The following is a 26,763-nucleotide window of genomic DNA, read 5'->3' as shown; positions in this document are numbered from 1 at the left end:
ATTCAGCTACTATTCGGTATTGCCTATTCGGCTAAATACAACGTACTATTCAGCCGAATACCGAATACTGAATATAAAAAAATCGGCCAAGTGCTAGTTGGAGTCGGACTCCGGAACATTATAATTTCTTCGTGCGCGATTCCAAATTCGCCCGAATAGTAGCCGAATATTTGTGGCATCTCTACATTTCATAAAGTAAAATAATATTAATTGAAAGTAATATACATAACATTATATTTATTTCATTTATAGACACTTTAATTTAATTAATTAAACGACAAGACACACATGATACAATTTTGATTTAAAAATATGGTACCTCTTGCTTTGGACGATAGCTTCCCTTTATTTCCTAAGATGATGGCGCAAAATATTTTGTGGTTCTTCAGTTTTATCATTATCGTCGTATTCTTCGTCGTCAGATAGTGCATTATCGTCGGAGTTAACGTCGAATGTAAACGGTTCTACTAGAATTGTAGGCTCTGAAAAATATTGTTAGCTAGTTAATAAATGTTACTAGTTGTGTTACGTTATGTTGAGGGTTAGTTAATATTGCAACGTACCGAGGCAATGATAAATAAGACAAAATTGAAATAGGCCGCTCCACACCGCGGGTGGCAAGTCTGTCTTTTCAATTTCTATCTTTTCGTGTAGTAATTTCAATAATACATTTGTCATTACACGTAAAATTGTGTAATGACACGTAAAATTGTGCGAAATGAACTAAAGTAAACCCTTTCGAGCAAGAACTAGAGAAATTATATTTTGATCCAATGAAAATATGATGTGTGCTTTATTTCCGAATTTGTCGAAGTCCTGCACGATTTCTACCACCAACTTTAAGCTTAGGGAAGGACTGCTCAGGGCCCCCGTAAGGGTTACTGGCGCTTGTGTGCAAAAAAAGGATTTTGGCGTCCCTTTAGGCAAATTTGGGACCTTGGTGTTGGCGCCCTTAAAGGTGGCAATTTGGCGCCCCTAGAGGATAGCGCCCGTGTGCATTGCACACATTGCACATATGGTAGCGGGGGCCCTGGGACTGCTAGTATAAAATCAGTTAGCTCACCACATCTAGCAGCAGCTCCAAGGTTTTTAATGGCTTTAACGACCGTTTGCGCCATAATACTCTCGATTTGATTTTCCAGCAGCGACTTAAAGGCAGGCAGCAAGCCCAAACCTCTTACGGTTAGGAAATTTGTCCTAAAACGTTTCTTGTAGTTAGTTTTAACGACTACTACCCGCTTACTTTTTAGGTAATGTATGAAATAGGCTTTGCTGAGTAACACTAAGTATTTGATCTTTGCCTTCGATATTATCAATGACAACTCGGGTCAAGGCCCTAACTACCTTTGAGTACACATAAAAAAGGTTATTAAAGTATAAAAATCAGCCAAGTGCGAGTCGGACTCGCGCACGAAGGGTTCCGTACCGTTATAGAAGAAAAATAGGCGAAAAATTGTGTTTTTGTATGGGAGCCCCCCTTAAACATTTATTTTGTTTTAATTTTATTTTGAATTATTAGATTACAGATAAAATCAAGGATATTGTGAAAATTTCACGTGCCTAGCTGTTGCCATTATTGATTACGAGCCAAAAAGGTCAAAAAAATTAGGTTTGTTGAACGGGAGCCCACCCTTAAATATTATTTTTATTTTGTTTTTAGTATTTGTTGTTATAGCGGCAACAAATATACATAATCTGTGAAAATTTCAACTCTCTAGCTATTACCGTTTTTGAGTTAGAGCCTGGAGACAGACGGACAGACATCGAAGTCTCAGTAATAGGGTTCCGTTTTTACCCTTTGGGTACGGAACCCTAAAAACGACTAAAATACAAAAAAACCCGTCAGTAAACCTCTCGCAAGCTTAAATCCATCAAGCCGAATACCGGCTGCAAAGCGTGCCAAGCAATAACACGCGCACGTCTGAACGCGCCATTCGGACATTCAGACGTGCGCGTGTTCTGCGCGTGTTCTACTATTAGCGTATGGGAAAACACGCGCGCGGCCTGCGTGCAGGTTCTGCGCGGCTTCAGCGCGTGCTGCGCGCGTATTTTCCCAAACTATATAGTAGAACACGCGCAGAACACGCGCACGTCTGAATGCGCTCTAATTATACATACATACTTTCGAAAAACGACACACCTCTTGGCTTAGTCGGGTAAAAAGCAAACTCTGTGGGGCTAAAATGGTCGCTTTGAAGAATCACGATATGAATCATAATAATATGATTCATTTTTCTAAAATCGCGAAATGAAACTCTGCTTGCAATTCATTTCTGTATTTTTGTACTGATTTGACATTTGTCAGTTTGACAGTTTTGACAATTCATTTGCTGAATTGATTGAGGGGAATTGCTAAATGTGACCATTTTAGCCCCGCTGTTCACTTACTCAGCAACGTTCAATATTTTCAGCTTCACAACAACTTGTTCATGGTCCTTTCTTGATTTGTTTAGCTTGATTGATAGCTGCGCTGACACATCATCAGCCGTTAGCACTATCAGCCCTTTATATGGATGTCTGTTTCGCACAAAGTAGTAAAAATAGTATACCTGCAATTGATTTATTTACTTAACTAAGCGCCTTAGCGCTTTTGTGAAACACCTGATGTTTAAGATAGAAAAGTTAGTGCGTTCGAAAAACTTACTGTTCATTCTGCCGAAATGGAAAAAATACGGTGTAATAAAACAAAGTTATTTAAATTAATTTGTTCAAAGACCAAAGGTGTCCATGAAAGTAATAGTGCAGAAAGAGTACCTAATTATTTTTCACAAAACAAAGCCCATGAAAGTAACAATGCAGAAAGAGTTATTATTTTTGATTTCTTTTTTTTTTATGAGTAATGCTCCAACATTATGAATTTGCCCATAAAATCATTGATATCGTTGCATAAAATAGTTTAAAAAAAGCAGCGACTCTTTCAGCGCTGCAACTTTTATAGTCAATACTCGTATAGGGACACATACAAACCCTACAATATTATCACTAAGTTTTGTTAGAAGTTTTTACGAGGGAGAGCCATTCTTCGGCACGAATGGGCCGGCTCGACCGGAGAAATACCACGTTATCACAGAACACCGGCGCGAAACAGCGCTTGCGCTGTATTTCGCTGAGTAAGTGAGTTTACCGGAGGCCCAATCCCCTACCCTTTTCCCTTCCCTACCCTCCCCTATTACCTTATTCCCTTTTAAAAGGCCGGCAACGTACCTGCAGTTCTTCTGATGCTGCGGGTGTCCATGGGCGACGGAAGTAGCTTTTCATCAAGTGACCCGTTTGCTCGTTTGCCTCCTTATTTCATAAAAAAAGAAGCTGCATTTTATTTAGGTACCAGTTCTTACCTTCATGTTGCTAAATCCGACAACTGCGTTAACTTCGCGATTGTCTCCCGGCGATACAGTGGCAGCTGATCGTCTGTACATGCTGTCCAAACCCATGAGCTGACCACGCGACAGTTCTAACATCGCCTGAAAAAAATGGTTTTGAATATGTCAGGATTTGACTTTTGAGGCAGACTTTTTGTAGAGTCTCTTTTCAATGTCTCATAGCCAGTGCCGGTTGTAGCACTACCAGCGCCCTGTGCGAAATTTCTTCGGCGCCCAGGGTAATGGTAGTGCCAAAAAAAGGCGCACCCCTTTTTGTTTTTATCCGGCGCCCTGGCGGTTGCCTAGCTTCGCCCCCACTAACCCCGCTACTGCTCATATCAATTCGTAGGTGATCTTAATGGGTACTGGGTAGTTTAGTGCTTCACTTCTATCAGTTCCACACATGAAGCTATTTTAGAAATAATTTTCGACTATATCTAAGAAGAAAATAGTAATTAATTACCATTTTTGTGGAAGGTGAGATCGTGTAGTCTGGTATCTTTGGACATGCTTGATGGATATCTCTCAATCTACTAGTCAGAAGTTCTATAGTATTGTCCACGAATTCGTTCGCTAGCTTCGTTCTTTCTCCATCATATCGGCTACAGTAAAAATATTTTGAGTTTTCTATTTAAAGCACGTTGGATGGTTTTTGAAATGGATAAACCCTACGGTTCCTGCCTAATAAACAATTAATGCCGACGCAAGGAACATGGTGGCAATATCTAAAATCTTAGATCGCCACTGCACAAAGTTATAAAATCTTTATTTCAATCTTTAATAACAAATCATCTTAGATCGATAATAATATTTTTCCAGTTACTTACAGGAAATTGTCTACATCCGGTCCATTTTCCAGCTCCACGAAATACATGAGATAGTCGTTGAAGTAATCCAGCATCCATTTGTCCAGATCTGTCTTCAGTCTTACGATAAATTCGTCTGCAATTCATTTTTTAATGTTATGTACTAACAGAGAAGTTGATTCCTAGGCAGTTGACGGACCTACGTAATTTGGTCGCGTTTCGTCAAACCCAGCCGACAGATCACGACAAATATTAAATTGACATAACCCAACCAAACGACGTGCAGGCGCGGTCGCAGCCTGAAGTTTTGGAGGGGGTCACTGACTAGTCACTACACTAAAAATGTATCGCTGTTATAGAATAAAATATAGACATTTCTTTTTATTATTTGGCAAGATTTTGGGATTTTTCAATTAGACCTAATAGATTTGGGGGGGGGGGGGGGAGTCATGTCCCTTGTGACCCCCCCCTCCCTTCGGATCGCGCCTGACGACGTGGGACCGCCATCTACTTATGAATCAATTTCTTCGATGGTACAATCAAGGAATTTGATTCATAATTATTCATTTACAAGTAAATACATTAAATTGTGATCCACGCCCTGATTCTCAAATCTAAATTCATATCTACAACTTTTTTCAACCCAACCAAATAACGTAAACCTACGTTATTTGGTTGGGTTGAAAAAAGTTGGGTTGAAAAAATTTAGATTTGAGAATCAGGGCGTGGATCACAATTTAATGTATTTACTTGTAAAATTGTGTAATAATAATAATAATAATAAACATTTATTCAACACATACACATTACACCACATTACAACGGACATTTGATTCACATGACACAAGTATTAGTAGGTATAAAAAAAAGAAGTTATAAAAAAAGTACAAAAAAGAAGCATAAAATTACAGTAACATAAAAGTAAAAACATAAGAAAAAAAAAACATAAAGTAAAGTAATGAAGTTTACAACTACAACAAAAAATAAATAGCACATTCAATGCCGTGCAATGCGAATGCCGCCGAAAAGGACCTCACTCAGGTGATGATCGCGGCATAGTTTCCTACACCGCACCGCGATCCCTGGTATTCTGTGAGGCCTTGCTTGTTGACAAATCGCTCGACAGATGTACACTGGCGCGGGCGTCAGTACTTAACTAATCAGGAAGAACACAAATTATATTAAACAAATTATAAATATATTATACACATGATATTATTCATTAAATGGATTATGGTCGGAACTCGGAAGTAAATAAAATAAATATTAAATACTTACATAATAATTATTATACTGGCAAATTACAACAGTATCTAAGCAATAAAAATCAAAATATTACATTATACGAATGATTGATTAATATTATATTACCCCTACACCTGAGTTTCACCCCACAACTGCAACATGACGTCACAAATCGTACTTAATATGAATTTACTTGTATAATTATTAATTACTAGCTGTTGCCCGCAACTTCATCCGCGTGAATGTATGTTATTAAAATCGAGATTTAGAAAATTGAACACCCATCTACGACTATTTTAGTTGGATCTATATTACACACGACATTGTTAATTTACATGTCACCGTTTTTAGGGTTCCGTACCCAAAGGGTAACAACGGGACCCTATTACTAAGACTCCGTTGTGTATCTCCAGGCTGTATCTCAAGAACCGTTATAGCTAGAGTTCTGAAATGTTTACAGATTGTATTGTGTATATCTATTGCCGCTATCACAGAAAATACTGAAAATAAAATAAAATAAATATTTAAGGGGGCTCCCATACAACAAACATAATTTTTTTGGCCTTTTTTGCTCGATATCAATAATGACAACAGGCAGGCAGTTGAAATTTTCACAGAATTCTTTATGTGTACTTTAATAATTAATAATAAAATTAGAATAGGATTAAAATTTAAGGGGGGCTCCCATGCAAAAACACAACTTTTGGCCTATTTTTTCTCTATAACGGTACGGAGCCCTTCGTGCGCGAGCCCGACTCGCACTTGGCCGATTTTATTGTAAACATGGTATCAAATTCGGGCAATCTATACAACAAAAAAAGAATTTTGAAAATCTGACCACAAACAGCGCAGTAAGCATTAACTCCTCCTTTTTTGAAAGTCGGTTAAAAAAGTATTTAAGATGTTAACCAGGGATGTAAGGTATCATCATGCCAAATTTAATTGAAATCGGTCCAACGGATTCAGAGATTAGCCTGTACAAACAGACAAACAGACAAACAGACAGAGAAACAAAAATTTCAAAAACAGTTAAAATGTATTCTACTACTCATCTTACATGCCCCTGACTCGATTTTTCAAGTTTATTTTCAATTTACAAAAATTTTACCTCTACGATTTTATTATAAGTATACAGATGTAGATATACTACATATACCTAAACTGCTCCGCCACTTGCTGTCCTCTTGTATATTCTTGAACTGGCGTCGTGACAACTAAACACAATAAATTCTATTATGTAACTATTATAAAGGAATTGAAAATAAAAAGGTGATGATTTATTTCAATAAAAACTTGGAAGGGCTTCACAAGATACTATAAATTATAATGGCCAAAATAAACAAATGTAGGCGATTAGTGATTACGAACTTATTGAAGAGTATAGTAGAACAATATTCGTCTCTAATTGCCAATTATGATTGACGTCAATTGTACATACAGTAGGCAGTGAAGAAGGGCCTATAGGGTCTACACAGACGGACCGCATTTCAACTGCAATCCAACCGCAAATTGCAATTCAAGTGCAGTTTGAATGCAGTTGACACGACTGCAATAGAACTGCAAACCAAACAGTTTACACGACTGCACGCCTACTGCAACTGAACTGCAATCCGCTATTCCGCTACGGTTTGCAGTTCTATTGCAGTCGTGTCAACTGCATTCAAACTGCACTTGAACTGCAATTTGCAGTTGAATTGCAGTTGAAATGCGGTCCGTCTGTGTAGACCTTTTGTGCCATTATCGAATTACAAGAAGTAGAAAACTGTACCTGACGATCAGGTAAGCTCACACCCATGTGTTCTATGTCCAATTTGGACACAATATGCTCCAGTTTCAACTTGTCCTGTAAAAGGCGATATCTTCCTTGCACCTTGTACCGTACGTTACTGAGAAGAATCCTGAAATAATATTAAATGTGTGTATTTTCTTTGATACCTATTTATTTTGGCACCTTTGGTGTATTTACTTTAGGGTGTTTAGCCGACTCAGGCCATTTGGCCAAAATGTTTGGGTGAAAATCTTTCCCTTTGACCGCAACGCTTTTTCTTAATTGGTCTATTTATTGTAGTGTTCGCGTGCACTCATAGGTAATTAGTGTGTACCGATAACACTCACACATTGGCAAAAACGCAATATTAAATATACTATAAACGATTACGAGGAATAGTGGGACGCGTCTTCGTGAATTGCACGGACTATATACACGTACGTATTCCAGGCACTACCTAGTGTATTTTCTGATCGTCATACAAAAGTTTTTTTCTAAGAAAAATCCCTAATTTCTCTGATCAAAACATTTACTTACTCAATATCGCCATATTTGTGTCGACAAGTGAGGTAGTAGTCGTGAGCCAGTGACGATTTTCGTCGTCGCAAGCAGCTGGAGAACGTCCCGAACAGGTGTAGCTCGTTCAGCCTGAGTTTCGCACTCAGCGTCATATCCTCGAAGTTGTTTCGAATGCTGTCCAGTTGGAATATCGTGTTGTTCCTCAACCTCAAACGGTAGAACATTCTGGAACAAGATACTTGATGTTGCCAATTGCCATTAACCTTATTTAATTAATGCAACATCCTATTAGCTTATTAGGAAACGTGCACAACAAAGGTGCTGGGAACTGGTGTCACCAATCGAAAACTTGTGCTTTTATTATTAAATTATAATAAAAGTCCCACACCGGTTTCGGTGACGGTGGCTGGTTTCATTGAAACCAGGCCAGCTACGCAGGAGAAATTTTTCGATAAAATTTGAAATTTTATCCGAGATTTCAATTATATATATATATAAATATATACAAGAATTTCTTGTTTAAAGATATAAGATTAGCAAGACGTGCTGCTACCTTTTTTAAATGGGGAAATGCTTTGCGCATCTTCGGCAGATCAGGGACATCGGCAGGAGTATGTGGGACTCTCCGAGGATCTACCCACTAAAACCCCATGGTGCTCTACTCCCCGTATAGACATAGTTCCGGGCACGACGTGCTGCTACAGTTTAAGCATTTTATGAACCAATGCTGCCTTGCTAAGTGCAACTTAATGGGCAGCTGTTGCATATGCCTTCCTGCCTTCATGATCACTATTCCCAAGGGCAACACCCCACTAGATTCTTACAAGATTATACAATCTTACGTTCAATGTCTGAAAGTCGGATGAGTGCGAACAGAGCATTATAGAAATTTTACTGGCCCTGTATTTAAAACTCTCAACTTTTATGTGCAGTGCTTTCATATTTATCTTGCCTTAATGTTTTATAGAAATGATCCCTATTTCGTTTTGACATAAAGGTCCTATAAAGGTAATAAGGGGTAAATCCCTGAGCCTACATCCTATACTTACAGAACAGTTCTCTCCAGCCGCATTATAACATGTCCGCCCAGGTTGATACCCGCGGGGATGGTGTTGGGTTTGACGTGCTCGTAGGCCGTCCGTATCGCCGCCCCGCCCTGACTCACCATCTCCTGAAATTATAGACCGGCTGTAGGATACACAAAGTTCATTGGTCCCAGTGATTTTAGCACTATCAGCACTCTGGGTGAAATTTCTTCGGCACCTAGGGTGTTGAAGTGCCATAAAAGTGGCCCTAGCGGCGCTCCTTTTTGTTTGCCTTCGGTGCCCGTTTTTATCCGGTGCCCTGGGGCGGTCGGCGGTCACCTAGCTAGCCTTGCCCTCCCCCTATCGCCGCTACTGATTGGTTCTGTCACTGCTCAGAGCCCGTATATTTTTCTTCATCAAAATATATTAATACAGTACCTACAGAAGGATTATTATCGTACATTTGACTTAAATATGGCTCCAGTTTCTCTTATGAGCCTGGTATGACTGAAAATTGTATAGCCAACCCAAGTATGACAATTTTAACTGAAAGTACTTACAAAACTTCGACTTTTTTAAACACTTGCTCTTTCATAGCATATTCGAAGCTTTTTTTGGTATCAATACTAATATTATAAATGTGAAAGCGAGTCTGTCTGTCTGTCTCTCTTTACGCCCAAACCACTGAACCATTTTTCTGAAATTTGGTACGGTATCCCCTTGGGTCCTGGGAGAGGATATATAGGATCTCGGAAAAATGTACGGTTCCTATATAATAAACTAATTTTGGCGCAACGGAGTTGCGGGCGTCATTTTGTATTTTAATTAAAGCTACAAATTTCTTTGTAATTCTCTACGGTAATTCTTATTAAAATCATGTTGTTCAGGCGTAATTTGAAACATTGAAACTAACCAGACATAGACGGTCAAAATGGTTACTTTCTTAGGTTTACTGTAACCGGAGGCCCAATCCCCTACCCTATTCCCTTCCCTACCCTCCCCTATTCCCTACCCTACCCTCCCCTATTCCCTCCCCTATTTCCATCACCGTGACCCGTTTGCTCGTTTGCCCCCTTATTTCATAAAAAAAAACCAGTTTAAAAGTTAAATATTATGCTAATCAGTGTTTACCTTTATCATGTTATCGTCAAACTCTTTCCCGCCCACCAGTCTGTGGAACGTTTTTCGTGCTTTCGCATATTTTACTGAAAAACATATTATTCACTTGTTAAAAAAAAATTATAAGATTTGCTGTCTTTTTCCGATATACGTTGGAAAAGCCATTTCAGACAGAGACACCAGACCTCATGGCTGCTGTTGAAATATTTTTGTGTTGGTTTTTCATAGCTTATCAAATTTTTTTGAATGATAATTATATTTTGATTCTATTTTTTGATTAAAAAAAATATATACTTACGAACCTTCAATGGCGTTGATATCCTCAAAGAATTTTTCTACGTTATAGTCCAGATTGCAATCATTGGTTTCTGCAAAGTCATATAATTATTATTATTATCAAAAGAACTTCGTTTTTCGGACATAAAAAACATTGTTTGCTACACCAAGAGTGGCCACTGCCTGCGCACCTTACTACCCAAATTATTCCAATTCTACTTTTTAATGCAAAATTTAAAAAAAAACTCAACTAACTTATTTTCTTACATAAGTTTGTAATATTAAGTTTTTAATATTATCTTTATAAGTTTGTAATAGGTGAACAACTGTATATATTGATAGTATAGCTTTTAATGCCTATTATATTTATAATATGCCTATGTAATAGTTTACAGAATAATATTAGCTATACAAGTGTTAGTGATATAAGAATGATGGCTGTTGTTGTTCCGAATAATAAATAAATAAATAAATTGCATCTTCGATCCATGTCCAATCCTGCTTGTTTCCTATCACACCAACAAAATTAAAATTTATTGAGAGTACTAGTACATCTAGATGTTGCCCGCAATTCCGTTGCGTTAAAATTCGTATATCGCGCGGGAAACGTACATTTCTCCAGGATAATAAGTATCCTATGTCCTTTCCCGGGACTCTAATATTATATCTCCATACCAAATATCAGTAAAATCAGCGGTTTGAGCGTCGAGAGGTAACAGACAGACATACAGAGAGACACACTTTCACATTTATAATATTAGTATGGAAAACAAACAATGAACGAAGTACTGTACAAGACCAAGTAGTGAGTGAGGTTTATTTGGATCGTAATTTTAAATTGTAATAATACCGTTATTTAAGTGTTCATTTGCACTGGTGCATGCAAATAAGATTAAACCAAAAACAAAATTGACTTTCGTATGGTATCCAAACATGATTGATATTCTAACAATTTTCAGTAGGTATATAAAACAATACACTTTATATTACGTTAAAGTCAAACGATACTTTTATTAGCATAGCAAATAATAGCAATACAACTATATTCTCGCTACTTCTTTTTCGGTACCTAACGAAAGAAAAACCTTTTTCAATGAATGAATATGAAAAAATAATTTTACATTTTCGCTGGTCAATTTTTTCTCTTTAAGAGGGCGACTAACCCCAAAAATCGAACATCGTCCTTCTCTCTTCACACTCACGCCCGTCTTTCATATGCCAGGTGAAAAAGAACGACGCGGATTCATCGCCAAATTAGTGTTTTCTCATTATCTCGATAAATATACAACATTTTAAAAATCCGCTAGGTCGATCTCTCAATGATAGAATTGTATACAATGTGTTAAAACATTAAGTTAGTGCAATGCACGGTTACGGCAATAAATGAAAAATTCGTGAAAATTAGACGCATCTTTGTGATTTTTTTCTATCAAGAAAATTTTAAGAAATCGTGTTTTTGCTCAGATCGAATTCTCGGAAATATAATGTAGTATCTAATTTTAGAAAATGAATAAATACAAATAATTAGAATTAGATAATATTATATAGGTAAGTATATTAATAGCATAAAGTTAATATTAACTTTATGATTAATAGACAGCCATTTGTATAACTATCGTGAACTTTTATTTAAGTATTTATTTTAAATAACCTCCTCTTTGAAGTCAGTTAAAAACTTAAACCTATCATCAAAAGGTGCTTCTAGTTTTTGTAATCCTGTGTTTGGGAGATAAAAAATTGAAAAAGAAATTAGGAAAGTTTTGCCTTAAAATATAAGTAAGTACTTAGAATATGGATGCTCTACTTATTTTTTTGTTACGAAAACTGCAATATAAAAATGCCATAAAAAACCACTAAATCTTGAAGTGAAATTCAAAAGTTAATGTGATATTTGAGATCATAAAATTGTAAGGAAAATAAATAGTTTATTCGATTTGTTGTGTTTTCAGTTACATTGCAAATATTATGTTTATTTTATTACATATCCTTGTTGTATATTTTGCGAGAGCAAGAGCGGATATAGTGGAGGATGTGTCAAGATATTTTGAATCGGGTGAGAACAGCAATGAACTCATAATCTGGTGCACCACTTTCACCGAATTTCCATAGGAATTAACTCAAAAAGTGGCATAGCCATAAAGCCGGGTCCAGACGAGTGTAACGTGTAATGTAAGATTGCGTGTAATTTAGCGTCAACAGTGTGGACGGCACACGAACTCAAAGCGAATTGTCCAAACGAGCCTTTGTGCTCGCGCGAAAACCGACAGCCGATGGATAAACCCCGAGCGTTACATGAAATGCTCGTAGTGCCGTCCACACGTAGAATTCGTGTTACATTACACGGCGAATTACATTACACGTTACACTCGTCTGGACCCGGCTTAATTGGAAACTATTATGAGTATCAAAAACTATGGCATTTTGGTTGTTTCAGCAGCTTTTAATACTTTTCATAATGTATGGGAACCACAAAGAAAATTGTATGAAGAAGCTATTGAGCAGGTCTGTAATATTATAGGTCTACCAGAATCTGATGGCAAAAAATGGAAAAAAGAAATTGACGCTACCAATACTGGGGGAATTGGAGCAAAACGTTTGATACTTTTTTTTTACTTATAGCGGTTGATTCTGTGAGTGAAACATGTAAGTAAATATAAAAATTTATCCAATGATCAAGGATATTTTTTGAAAATCTCCCATCCAAATTTGCCATGAGATTCTGGTAGACCTATAGTAGCCCCAATCCTGAGACAAGCCACAGATGTTAAAATTAAGAGTGCCTATCTGGCTAAAAAAAAAAAAATTATTGTAATTTAGTTATGTCCTTTTTGTTTGTAGATCTTTTAAAAATACTTTTTTAATTTCGTAATAGCGGGAATATTACCAAAAGGTCGGAGCAGATGGTGCTACGATACGTAAATAAATCCGACATGTTGTACACGTCATATTAACTGTATTATATTGCTCTATGCGTCATATCAAAATATTGACAGAAACGTGGTCAAACAACACTTTTTGTTTACTGTCTATGTTGGTGCCTCTAGCTAGAAAACGTGGGAGAGCCATGCTTCGGCACGAATGGGCCGGCTCGACCGGAGAAATACCACGTTCTCACAGAAAACCGGCGTGAAACAGCGCTTGCGCTGTGTTTCGCCGAGTGAGTGAATTTACCGGAGGCCCGATTCCCTTCCCTATCCTCCCCTATTCCCTTCCCTTCCAATCCCTACCCTATTACCCTATTTCCTCTAAAAGGCCGGCAACGCACCTGCAGCTCTTCTGATGCTGCGAGTGTCCATGGGCGACGGAAGTTGCTTTCCATCAGGTGACTCGTTTGCTCGTTTGCCCCCTTATTTCATTAAAAAAAAAAAAAACATTGCAGTAATATAATATCCTATTCAATAATTGCGTTTTGTAATAGCCTTCAATTCATTTTACGCTGATGTGAATATTACTTAACTTCATCCCTTCATTTGAAATACCATTATGCGAAAGCGATATCTCGATAAAAATCCTATTTCCCTCGTCGTGCTAACGTAAATTATTATGGATATTGATCACTTAGTACTTACTTTTCGCTGATTGGCCATTTTTAGGTTTTGAAGTTTAAAATAACTTTACCAAGAGTCCCATGACTTGACATTAATTGTCTATTTACGTTCATAAATACCGAAGTCACATTCTGTCTACTCTGCCGAAGCACAGTATAGCAATATATATTGCTATACTGTGGCCGAAGTCATGAAGACAGACCAAGGAACAAACGTACGAAGGAAAGTTATATGGTTATAATACAAATTATTTAGTTTTATATTACAAAAAAGCATTTAAATACTTTTTTGCAGCTTTTGAAGAACGGATATGGAAAAGATGATCAACTCAGCATGTTCGCCGCAAGACCGCTCATGGACATCCCAATATCAGAAGGTCTTTTTGTGGACGACAACGTCGCAACTGTGTATGTTCAGTTTTAGAGATAGAGATTAACGATAAACCACAAGGCAAACGATGTTCTCACACTGTTTTTTTGTTATCTAAAGGTTCTTTTAGGGATTTTCTCGCGGAGCACTTTTCTTGTTCACGAGTTCTGCTGTTTTCCAATCTTTGCCGCAGTCATCATAGAGAATATAATCACTACCTACGTTTTAAGCGGGCTCCACACTCGCGGTGCGAATTGCGGCCGCGATTCACGGGCGCTACGCGCCATGAACACGACGCGGATAAATACGGCCCTCTGCACTTGCAATCTTCGCATTTACATTCGTGCATTTGAGTACTCGTACCAACGTTGAAGTCATTGTTGTTGCTGCTCTTACATAGTGTGCTTATCAAAATGTCACGGGCCAAAAAACCGACACCGGACGGGGAAAGCCGCGAAGCGCAAACGCGAAGCCGCAAAACCCTCCACACTCGCGGCTCGCGGCCTTCGCGGGCTTTCGTGCCGCGAGTGTGGAGCCCGCATTAGCATTTTGCTGTGGTTTTTTTATCGTTAAGCGTTTGGGCAGCAGCGCGGTTGGAGCGCGCGCGTTCGAAGCTGTAACGAACGAATGGACGAACGGCCGCGCTGCTCAAGCGCGCGACTTTGAAACGCAACTTCTGCTACCCCCATACGTCTTCACGGCGAAGCGCAAAACCAGCCTTAGCGGTCACGGGTGGTCTGGCTAACAGCTGATGTCAAACTTCCTGTCGAATTTATTCAAAACTACCCGCAGATTCATCAATAATTATTTGTATTTTCAGATCAAAATACAAATAATTATTAATGAATTAAAAATTAATGAATATGGAGACTCACAGTACTATGCTCGTATTTTTTTTTTAAATTTCCAATTCTCAGTGCATTTAAATATTAATAATTTCAATCATTGGATCAACTGTACATATTTTGTTATGATTTCAGTTTATTCTCCGATCTGCATCTTCAGCAGTTGCCTCAACTTCTGGACTCTAAAGTATCCTTCGCTTTTGCCTCTAACACTCTGGACGTGGCGTCACAGCTGTGGAAGATGATAATAACGGCCAACTACGAGGTGTTTATTGAGGACCAGCAGAAATCTGGGGTTCAGGATCCATACAGGACCTCACCGTTCGCTTCACCTCAAGTGAAGAGACTGGGGAACGTTACGTAAGTAGCTTACGAAATAAGATAAAGGACTTCATACTGTGATGCCTTAACCCATCAATCCCCAAGCGGCAGCCGGCTGCCACATAACAATTGAAAATATGTTGTGTCTGCTATACCCACGATGGAGGTGATACCTGATTTTATAATACAATCTGGTGACATTGTATTTGCTGAAATGTAGACTTGATGATGAGGTTTATGCGAAATGTATCAAGATACCTGATAAAATGAGTTCGACTTATTTGAAACTTGAAAGTATTCCAATCACAAAAACGCAATGTTTTGTGTCAAATGTTTGTGATTCAGAAGCACAGAAACTCAACTGCAGTTCTGCACAGTGCACAGCTGCTTATGTTACATGATTTAGTCTTCTTTATTAGGTTTAAAATGATTAAAAGAGTTCATAATTATATTGGTGATCTGCAGGACAGGCTCAGCCTAGTGCAGGCGCCAAAGTTATACAATACGTGTAAAGTCTGTTATTTATTGTCTTCGTAAGTTCATATACAACTGTATTGTACTCCTAGGTCATATTATAACTACACATTGTAACAGATGCTAAAAGTTTTAAATAAATATTATTATTATTATTATAAGAACAGCAATTATTCTTTAAAAACTGTAACAAGTACTGGAGTTAGAATCTGAGCGACCAGAGATTTTCGTTACATCACAATATTTCTTAATTTTCTTGTTTCAGGATCATAGCAGAGGAGTGTAAGGTGTCCGGTCACGTCCTCACCCGGCTTCACAACATCTTGGTGGTGCTCGGACACGATACTTTCCAAGTGTCCGACTGCATTTTCACTGTTGAGGTACTTGTTTCTTAAAAATTATGTCATCACCTTGTTATTCCACATTGAAATTAAGTTCGGCATACAGCTGGGAGGGTGTACTTCCGATTTTGGGTTTATTTCTTACGTTCTGGGTATTTACTTCGGGGTACTTACATTATTTTATGTCATCCTGCAAGCTGTAATTATAGTTTTCAGTATTCTTTGGGCGTCCTGCTTCGGTAGAAATAGGCAGGATCGGATAATAAAAAAAAAAAAATAAAATAAAAAATAAAAATAGCCTTTATTTTCCTACCACCAATTTACAGAAATATACTAGAGAATAAATACAATTTTACTAACTAAAATATAACAAAATATAACATTTCTCTCCCTATAACTACATATTATTATTATACTTAATTTTTTTTTTTTTTTTTTTTTTTTCGGATCGGATAAATTAACCGAAAAATATGACTTTTACGCTTGCGGAAAAAAGTAAGTAAAGAGTCTGAAGACCCAAGAGATGATGAGGATTTGATGAAAGGAAACTTAATATTCTGACACTTTAAAGTTTTCGGGTATAGCAGTTTTTCAGACATTTCGACAAAATTTTATCTATATTCCATATAGATACAATTTTGTCGAAAGTTATGAGGTGTTTTAATGCTTACTATAAATCAGTATAATTTTTTCAGATTACGTCTTCGGAGTCCGCGGGCCCGCCTGTAATAGCTCCATATTTCAATACTAAGCATGGTGAGTTCAGGAATTACAATAAATTAGGCTCGGTGCTAACTGACGACGAAAATTAGCGTGGTTGGACGACATCCAGATTAGCAATGGTGGCATTTGTGGAATGAAATGAACTGTGTAGTTTTATTTTGTCCGTTCAAAAGTGGCTGATGTTAAGCATTAGCGTTTCATTCCACATAAAATCGGATTTTGAGTTAATAATGCAGTTTTGTTCTTTATTACATAAGGTTTACGACAGTGAAATCCATTTTTTTGAAAACCAACTGTAGCATATTCTAGAGTACAAAACTGGTTAATGCTTATTCCTGTAAGTGAGGTTTTGTATACAGCATTTATGTACTATGTTTCTAAAATGATTTGCGCTTAAACCGCTGAACAGATTTTGATAAAATTTTGTATGCAGATACTTTGAATCAATTAAAATGACATTAGATACTTTTTTCCCGGAAAATGTACGGTTCCCGAGCAGTCAACAAAAATGAATTTGGCTTATGATATCGATATAGAGTACATGTAGATATTACGTAAGGTTTTGGAGAAGGACATAGGATAATATTTTTTATCATGGAAAATGTTCGGTTTTCACGCAATAAACTTTATTCATTTGCGTTTAAACTGCTGAACCGATTTTGATTAAATTTAGTTACTAGAAAAATAATTAGTTTATCACGTGAAGAGTTGGGCAAAAAGTAATTAGTAATTTTAATCAAATTACAAATTAATCAGATTGATGAAGTAATTGTTGTGCATCTGAAATTACCCGTAAGTTAATTAGTTAATAATATCTATGAAATGTATTCTAATTTTAGTTTGCAATTAGATTAATAATTTGATTAGACTAACGAGTATTTCAATATATAGGCTGATATGATGATGATACAAGGTGTAACAAAAATAAGTGATAATACTTTAGGGTGTGTATGTGTTCCTTATAGAGAGTTCACTGTGAAAGTAGCAGCGCTGAAAGACCAAAATTTTTTTTCATTTTTGTATGGGCAAGCGCCCGAACGTCACGAGTTTCCCCGTACAAAAGTGAAAAAAAAATTTGGTCTTTCAGCGCTGCCACTTTCACAGTGAACTCTCTATAAGGAACACATACAAACCCTATAAAGTATTATCACTTATTTTTGTTACACCTTGTATCATCATCATATCAGCCTATAGTCGTCCACTGCTGGACATAGGCCTCTCTCCGTCCGATCCGACCTTGTATACCCCACACGAATAGGTTAAACAAAAAAAATATATTTTGTTTCAGTTGTACCTAGGGGAATCCCTAAAAATTGGATAATTTTTCAATTTTTGTATCAAAATCTTAATGCGGTTCACAGACTACATCTACTTACCAAGTTTCAATAGTATAGCTCTTATGGTTTCGGGAAAAGTGGCTGTGACATACGGACGGACAGACAGACAGACAGACATGACGAATCTATAAGGGTTCCGTTTTTTGCCATTTGGCTACGGAACCGTAAAAACTCCCACACCGATTGCGGTGGCGGTGGCCGGTTTCAATAAAACCAGGCCAGTTACGCAGGAGTAATATCATAGTGCCCAAGTGTGTGCGCAATACACAAGAGCACTCTGCGGGAAGTGCGGGAAGGGAAGAAGAAGCGGGAACTCTCTGTCTTTTCCCGAGACATAACGTATATCTGCATACCAAATATCATCAAAATCCATTGTAGCGGTATAAGCAGAAATTATTTTATTTAACGCCTGGGAACCGTACATTTTTTCGAGATAAAAAGGATCCTATAGCCTTTTCCGGGACTCAAAGTATCTCCATACCAAGTTTCATCAAAATTTGTTCAGCGGCTTAGGCGCAAAACAGGAAACTTTATAACGCGGTAACCGTACATTTTTCAAGACAATAATTATCTTATGTCCTTTCACGAGAGTCAAAGTATGTGCACACCAATTTTCATCAAAATCGGTTCAGCGGTTTAGGCGCAAATCATTTTTGTTTATCATACGGGTACCGTGCCTTTTTCCCGGATGTAAAGTATCCTATGTCCTTTCCCGACACATAACGTACCTACATACCAAATATCATTGAAATCCATGTAGCGGTATAAGCAGAAATCATTTTTATTGAATGCCTGGGAACCGTACATTTTTTTGGAACAAAAAGGATCCTATGTCCTTTTCAGGGACTCAAAGTATCTCCATACCAAATTTCGGAAAAATCGGTTCAGCGGTGTGGGCGTGACGAGGTAATTTTATATAATAGGACATTAATGTTATATGTAATAAGCCCTATAGCAATATATCATTAACCATATTTATACTTTTTCTCTTAAAAACGAATGTAAAATTAATTTCTTTTTTTCATAATCATAATCTACGCATTTCAACAAAAAAAATGATACCGCACAATAACATTTTTTTGCTTAAAATAAGCAGAAAGTAAAGATTATTCCAAAAAAAACTTAAAACTCAAAACTAGTCCAATGTGGGATGACACACCAATGCTTAACAGCATCCAAGTATAGATATAAGATAAATAGCAATAATAGCACGGCCATCATCGTCAAACCCAGTGAGAGAGGCATTTAAAAAAAGATATCGCTGTTTTTTTTAGTAAGAACAATAATTACTATTCCTATATTTTGTGACTACTTCAGTTCAGATTTTTGATTTCAGCCAGGGTTTTGGAGAAGCTACTAACAAAACCAATTCGTCAGGAGCTAAGGGTAGCTCTGCAGGGTGCAATGTATCTATACATAAACAGCAGTGCGATACTCGGTTTTAACGAGAAAGCGATAAAGTAAGTACTAAGTATGTGTAATTAATTTGGGGTTCTTATAGCTTCATTATTATTGGCTTTTCCCCACCACTTACAGTTTGAAGGTCCACATTACCACTTCCTTTTGATTGAGTAACAGTCTTGTGTATCATATAATAAAAATCTTAAATATATGTATAGTATAAAAGTATTAAATATATTTCCGTTGTCTGGTACCCGTAACACAAGTCCTTCAGGTACTTTCCACGGGGCCAGACTGACGTGGTGTGAAGCGTCCATAGATATAGAAGCGTCCATAGATATACAGGGTGCAATTAAACCTTCCTGTCAAATTTTGATAGATTGATCCTTGTTAGAAATAAAAATACACGTATTTTTTCTTCTTGTTTTTAGAATAGCTTTATAAGCATTTCTTGCATGAATAATATTGTAATATATTTTAGAAAACAATTTATTCTGTGTTTTCGTTTTAGGGACAGCCAACGAGATATTTTCAACAAAACGAACAAGGCTTTGAGCAAGTTTGCTAATATGGCAAATGAGAAGACTATAGCTGATAACAGAATAGCTACTGAAATTAAACCTTTAACAATTGTTTGGAATAATATGGTACGCTCAGTTCAAGTAAAAAGTATAGACATAGTTCTAAGAGCATTAAGTTAGTGCACAGCGCAGTATAATATCTACTTTTGTAGCTAAACTTAGATACGATAATATGGCCAATAGGCCATACAGTATCCAGGTATGAAAGATAAACTCTGTAAATTTCAAAAAGGAAAGTCAGATGTTAATAAAGTCTTACGTCCTGTTAGGGCAACTTACTCTGATCGAGATATTATAAACATTAGGTACCTAAGCATTTTTATCGTACTTCATTTCTGTTGCAAAGTACTGTTTTTACCATAATGTATACATTTATTGTTGTTAATACAAATGTGGAGTCAGTGACTCCATAATTGTTTGTGTTTTGTGTCTAAGTTTTTTCTTCTTTTGTTTATCTGTGAAAAGTTGTAATTGGCCTTCTCGTTTGAGTCATCTATATTTCCGAATTTCATAAAATAAATTAAATTAAGCTTTATTGTAGAACTGTGGGGTGTCTGTTTAAATTAAATTAGTAAGTTTTTCCCGATTGAGATTATCCGAATTGACCTCGATAAATTCGGATAATCGGAGTTTTACATGTGAAAACTTCTCTTAGGATGGACAAACGGAGAAATTGAAGGTGCGTTTCAGTGACGTGACACTTTACGGTCTGGACTCTCTGTACTCGGCGCATGTTGGCGGGCCACTCAAGCAACTGGACACACTCATTATTTGTGATACGCTGCGGTTCGCGTCATTGTTTGTAAGTTACAGATCAGAACTCAGACCAAATAAAAAGTATTTTAAAGACTTGTTATTTGGTCTGAGACTCAGAATCATTAATCGCCGCACTCGGAGACGAACATTAATTACCTAACTGTAATTAAATGAAGATTGTGTCATAAGCCCCATACAATATTATCAGTTTAACGCATCCGTGGTCTAGTGGTATAGAGCGCGGCTCTTGACTCAGAGGTCGTGGTTTCGATTCCCGCATTGGAAACATGTTATTTCCAAGTTTGGTTAGGACAGTGCAGGCTGATTACCTGATTGTCTGACAAGTAAGCATGCGTCGGATAGGCATGTAAAAAGTCGGTCCTGCGCCTATCTCTCGCCGGTCGTGTCGGTCTTCCGTCCCACTGGGTTATGAGAGTAAAGGAATAGAGAGCTTCTCTTGTGTACTGCGCACACACTTGGGCACGATAAAATTACTCCTGCGCAGCTGGCCTGGTTTCAACAAAACCGGCTGCCGTCACCGAAACCGGTGTGGGAGCTATTATTATTATTACATCATCAGTCAAACTCTTCATTAAATGGAAGTTTAGTCATCATGTCATCTCTGAGTGTTGCGGGTAACGATTACTTAACTTTAATTCAATTACTATATTGACATTTAAAGCTCCAGGAACTCTTCATTGAATTAAAGTTAAGTAATCGAGGCCGTTAAAAGCTGAACGCGATGTTGTGCACGCAAAAGAAAATCCAGCATAAACAGAACATCTTGTCATGATTAAAATAATTAAGCTCTGCGAGCCGACATACATGGCCAAGTCTACTCTCTTTGTCAAATCAAAAAAAACATAGAAGCAGATGACGAAAATGTTATGTTGTATTTTATTAGTAGAGATGTAGAGATTTGCTATAGGCACATTTCATAAACAGTTTATAATAACTTTGCACTTACTACTTATTTTGGTAAAGTTTTTAATGATGTAATTTAAGAAATTTATTATGCAGGTGCGAGGTCAAATAATTTTGGATAAAAACGTGGACGTGCGTGTCTTCGTTGCCGAGCTGAAAGACGTGGAGTTGAGACTTGATTACAACGTCAAGTCGTCGTCCTTGTCTATAGAGACAGTGGGCTGGAGGTAATATAATATTTTTAGGGTTCCGTACCCAAAGGGTAAAAACGGGACTCTATTACTAAGACTTCGTTGTCTGTCCGTCTGTACGTTTCCAGGCTGTAACTCAAGAACGGTAAAAACGGTTAAAATTTTCACGGATTGTGTATATCTGTTGGCACTATAACAACAAATACTAAAAACAAAATAAAATTAATATTTCAGGGGGTTTCCATACGACAAATGTGATTTTTTTGGCCGTTTTTGCTCGTAATCAATAATGACAAGAGATAGGCACTTGACATTTTCAAAAAGGCCTTAAATATAATATGTGTACTTTAATAATAATTAATAATAATATTTAAATGAAATAAATAATTAATTAAACCCATACAAAAAAAACACAATTTTTGGCCCATTTTTTCTCTATAACGGTACGGACCCCTTCGTGCGCGAGTCCGATTCGCACTTGGCCCATTATTCTATATTTCGTTTGCAAACGTTAAGAAATTCTTTGTTTTTTTTTCCAGAACTTTAGAAGTTTCCTTAATTAATTCTGAGGATTCTCCGCAAAGGTCGGTAGTTGTGGGCTACATACACAGCAAGCTGGCTTCGACAGTAGAAAACCACTTGAAAACTGTGTACCAGATCTCTCGATCAGCAAAATAATCAAACAAAAAGTGAATACACACTACACAGCAAAAACTAATTTAAAGGATGTATGTAGTTTGATTTTACACTGTAAAATTTAGAGTTACCACTTGAATTCGACTAGGATCAGGGACCAGGGGGGTGAGTCAAAATCTTTTCGTTTTCGCTTCGTTATAGAATCGCCGATGAAAATCTATGGAAGTGACATAAGCGTTCGTTAATATGACGTTGACGTTCGACTCGTCTTATGCCAATTCCATACATTTTTATCGGCGATTCTATAACGCAGCGAAAACGAAAAAGTTTCGGCTAAATGGCCTGGGTCCTTATACCTCGAAAGTCCCTTCGATCGCAGGATACTTCACTCACGAATGTTTATGTAGGCCTACTACGAAACCGTTTTGAGACTCAAACAATCTAATGAGAATGCCGTCCTGCTCTAACAACGTCATTTCACGTTTGTTAGAGTAGGATGCGGCATTCCGATTCGTTCGATTTAGTCGTTCGGTTTCGCGGTACGGGCCCAACTTGCGTTCAAAGCGTGGAGCGGCATTCCGGGTACGACACTATATTATCATATTATTATCTCGAATGCCGGGCCATAGGGGGCTCCAGCCTGAGGTCTAGACTTCAGTATTAATACCTAGAAACTAGCATCGATCATCGATTGAAGGACCGAAGAAGATAAAAAAGAATCAAGAGGTACGAAAATAAGAGACAAAATATGTAGCCGTAGGGCATAGAGGAAAATAATACATGCCGTAGGGTCTATTGTGTCAATTGTCGTGTCAAACAGCTGCTGTCACGAAATAGCTTTCACATTTTACGATGTAGCTGTCATTTATGTTTGTCGGATACGACATTTGACACGACAGACTCTGGTGGCAAATGATTATACTATATTCAAAGCCCTCATTGTGCTTTATTTTAGGCACTATACAAGACAATTTTTAAACAATATTATTTTATAACGTAGGTAGGTACCTAATATGTAACACTCAATGAACTCACTATTTAAGCTAACGCCTCCGTGGTCCAGTGGTTTAGAGCTCGGCTCTTGACTCGGAGGTCGTGGGTTCGATTCCCGCGTTGGAAACATGTTATTTCCAAGTTTGGTTAGGATAATGCAGGCTGATCACCTGATTGTCTGACAAGTAAGATGATCCATGCGTCGGATGGGCATGTAAAAAGTCGGTCCTGCGCCTGATCTCTCGCCAGTCGTGTCGGTCTGCCCTCCCACTGGGTTATGAGAGTAAAGGAATAGAGAGTGCTCTTGTGTACTGCGCACACACCTGGGCACTATAAAATGACTCCTGCGTAGCTGGCCTGGTTTCAATGAAACCGGCCACCGTCACCTAAACCGGTGTGGGAGCTATTATTTAAGCTAAGTCGAGTACATCAGCTTGTTCATTTCCTGTATCTGTACTCTCACGATGTAAACACATAGGCCAAATGCGTTATATGTGATGAGAAAAATCATTTTCCGTGAAAATATTACATACCACTCACGATCTTGGTAGACCCTTACCATGGAGTGAAGACTGAAGCTAGGTGAATATTTATTAATTTCAGAGACTCTGTAGAATATTAATATGGTAGCAATTTTCCCACTAGAAAAACATTAACTATTTTTTATAGTATATTGTATTCTGCAAAGTCCTAAAACAATGATTAATATTCTGAATATTGGATAATGTATGTATAAGTATGCGTGTAATATGACGACCTCTGTGGCTCAGTTGGTGGGCTGTTGGTAGCTTAAGCCGGGGGTCGCGAATTCGAATCACGCCGACGGAACAAAAAGTTTTCAATGTTCCTGGGTCATGGATGTGTATCATATAATAAAATCTTAAATATATGTATAGTATAAAAGTATTAAATATATTTCCGTTGTCTGGTACCCGTAACACAAGTCCTTCAGGTACTTACCACGGGGCCAGACTAACGTGGTGTGAAGCGTCCATAGATATTATTATTAGATATTATGAAGTATTTTGGACTAATTGCTTCTAAAAAGTAATAAGTACATAAATAATTTATCTTTTCATACTGAAACTTAAAAATCCTATAGACTGTTGGCGTTCCCTGCTAACACCTTATAGTAAGATTCTATTGCAGGAATTATATTATGTATTAAGAGACTCATCTTTAAATAACTAAATTCTATTATCTTAATTTCTATTCCAATAAGCTTAGAGGTTTACTCGTAAAGCGTGACAAACAAGAACACACATTCGCATATAAAATTATAACCTTCTTATTTACTTGTGCCCATATACGAGTACATATAACATAGTCATACAACTCTCGCAATCATAATATTATTATGTATATGACTTGTGCGAACTCATAGTAGGGCGTCAGATATCTTTATTGCTCTAATTTGATGAGCTTGAAGGAAAAAGTGTCACGGCGTACATTTTGTCTGGAAATTATATCTCGTTAATGTGATATGGGTCTTTAACGCACCTAATTTTGTCTTCTACCTTTGAATTGTCTTTTGCCTATTCAAAAACCGTTTTTAGTCCGTTGAAATGTTACATGAGTTTTGCATTTATTAGAGGACGCAATTTTATTTTTGGGATTTTCAAATTTTTTGTAAGACGTAAGTTTCCGAAATATCGCGAAAATAGTGTTGTCAACCCTATTTTATTTTCAAGTGTGGCGACCCCACAAACTTGAGGTTAAGGCAGGGATTAATCTCAATCCAAACGATAACCTTGCACACAACCAAAGACCAAGCACCAAGCATTTTAGCTTAGCATAAAACTATAGGTTCTCGGGCGGATCTTCTCTATTTTTCATGTTTTTTTGGAAATAAACAAAATTGTTCGGTTAAGGGCATTTTAATATAGATTTACAAACAATTTATTCAAATAAAATGTATAATTATCGTAGTTAATACTTAGATTTCGATGAAATAGATTTTTATCGGAGGTGAGTTTGTAAATTAATTACAGCCAAGGTATTATGTTTTATTAAAATGTTTATGGTTTAAGGTATTTTAAATATTGTGCTTTACTCTTGGATCACTAGTATATTAGTGATCGACGGCTTTACATCTCATATTTTTTAACACTTCGTTATTATATCGGAACTATGTAAGCCGGGAGTCACGGAATAACAAATTGGGGTTTATCCTCGCCTTAACTTCTATTGACCCCCTCCCCCAACATATGCCAAAAATAAAATTGCGTTGCGCCATTAATTATCCATTCCTTTGTGTCATGTTAATTACATGTATCATGTTTTTGTTAATTACAAAGTTCGAAATCAAAAATGTGTTAGAAAAATCCTAGTCAATTTTGATTTTAATAATATTACAAAAACATAAGACATCGTAAATGACACGTTACGCGATGTTTAATGACATAAAATAACGAAGGCATCAAAGCTAAGGGGCCCAGAAAAAAAGGCATACTCAGAACGATTTAATAAAGGTCGTTTAAACACTGTACATTTTCTGTCAGATTTTTCACGAAATTAAAGTTAATTAATCTCTACTTATGTGTTAACAAAGTGACAAGCCTAGAAAATTAGAAATTGTACAGAGTCTGAGCAAAGTAAATTGGTTTAATGTGTTAGGTTTTCGATTCCAACTAGCCGCGCTCGGAATATCAGGTGTCGTTGCAATTTTCTGCACTCACTGCAAGACTCATTATGTGCTAATCACGTCCTTAAATTACATTTCTTTTATATTTTATTCCTTCGATCGTGGATTCTTGGGAATCTATTGTTATTCTATTGTGTCCCGCTCACCGGTGAGCTTATGGGGCTTGATGGGTTAAAACGTAGCTCTTAATAGAGCAATTAAAAACTTTTTATCGATACGCAACGAGTTTCAAGACGTAAATTTTAAAATCCATATTAATATTATAAATTGTGTCTGACTGTCCGTCTGTCTGTCTGTTACCGATCTATCCGCTGAACCAATATTACTGCAGCAAAATCGGTTATTGTTCTATGTCCTTTTCCGGATTAGGTCCTATGTCCTTTCCCGGGACTCAAAGTAATGGAGGTATCCGGGAAAGGACATAGGATACTTTTCATCCCAGAAAGGTGTACGCTTCCCGGCTCTCGCACGAATAAGGAATTTTGGCGTCATCTAGTTTATAATCCTTTTCATCTGTTTTACATAATATTATTATATTATAGAAAGAGCTAAGGGGCTATTG

General features: G+C 37.1%; 2 protein-coding genes across 2 annotated transcripts; one reads left to right on the top strand and one right to left on the bottom strand.

Annotated features, from left to right (window-relative positions):
- Positions 1 to 276: 276 nt before the first annotated feature.
- On the bottom strand, positions 277 to 11,092 carry LOC121733226. Its single transcript, XM_042123421.1, has 13 exons — positions 10,968 to 11,092; positions 10,144 to 10,209; positions 9,854 to 9,927; positions 8,747 to 8,868; positions 7,716 to 7,922; positions 7,179 to 7,308; positions 6,567 to 6,624; positions 4,187 to 4,301; positions 3,823 to 3,961; positions 3,336 to 3,461; positions 2,389 to 2,549; positions 1,064 to 1,197; positions 277 to 482 (listed from the first exon to the last, which is right to left on the bottom strand). Exons 1-13 carry the CDS (start codon positions 11,050 to 11,052, stop codon positions 346 to 348), a joined length of 1,554 nt encoding a protein of 517 aa, XP_041979355.1. The 5' UTR covers positions 11,053 to 11,092; the 3' UTR covers positions 277 to 345.
- Positions 11,093 to 12,001: 909 nt separating this feature from the next.
- Positions 12,002 to 22,655, top strand: LOC121733227. The gene is made up of 11 exons (XM_042123422.1): positions 12,002 to 12,170; positions 12,552 to 12,619; positions 13,960 to 14,072; positions 15,015 to 15,239; positions 15,940 to 16,054; positions 16,711 to 16,771; positions 19,412 to 19,535; positions 19,988 to 20,123; positions 20,713 to 20,859; positions 21,834 to 21,964; positions 22,468 to 22,655. Exons 1-11 carry the CDS (start codon positions 12,083 to 12,085, stop codon positions 22,604 to 22,606), a joined length of 1,347 nt encoding a protein of 448 aa, XP_041979356.1. The 5' UTR covers positions 12,002 to 12,082; the 3' UTR covers positions 22,607 to 22,655.
- Positions 22,656 to 26,763: the final 4,108 nt, after the last annotated feature.

Source organism: Aricia agestis, chromosome 13 (genome assembly GCF_905147365.1).
Source record: "Aricia agestis chromosome 13, ilAriAges1.1, whole genome shotgun sequence".
NCBI lineage: Eukaryota > Metazoa > Arthropoda > Insecta > Lepidoptera > Lycaenidae > Aricia > Aricia agestis.
Note: the sequence above shows the minus strand (reverse complement) of the source record. Positions and strands in the feature narration are given on the sequence as shown.

Coding starts and splice junctions, on each gene's coding strand:
- LOC121733226 (XM_042123421.1), bottom strand. CDS start 11,052: ATGTTTGGATACCATACGAAAGTCAATTTTGTTTTTGGTTTAATCTTA. Junction 9,928..10,143: donor GGATATCAACGCCATTGAAG/GTTCGTAAGTAT, acceptor TATGTTTTTCAG/TAAAATATGCGAAAGCACGA. Junction 3,462..3,822: donor TCTCACCTTCCACAAAAATG/GTAATTAATTAC, acceptor CATTTTTTTCAG/GCGATGTTAGAACTGTCGCG.
- LOC121733227 (XM_042123422.1), top strand. CDS start 12,083: ATGTTTATTTTATTACATATCCTTGTTGTATATTTTGCGAGAGCAAGA. Junction 14,073..15,014: donor GACGACAACGTCGCAACTGT/GTATGTTCAGTT, acceptor TTATGATTTCAG/TTTATTCTCCGATCTGCATC. Junction 16,055..16,710: donor ACTGCATTTTCACTGTTGAG/GTACTTGTTTCT, acceptor TAATTTTTTCAG/ATTACGTCTTCGGAGTCCGC.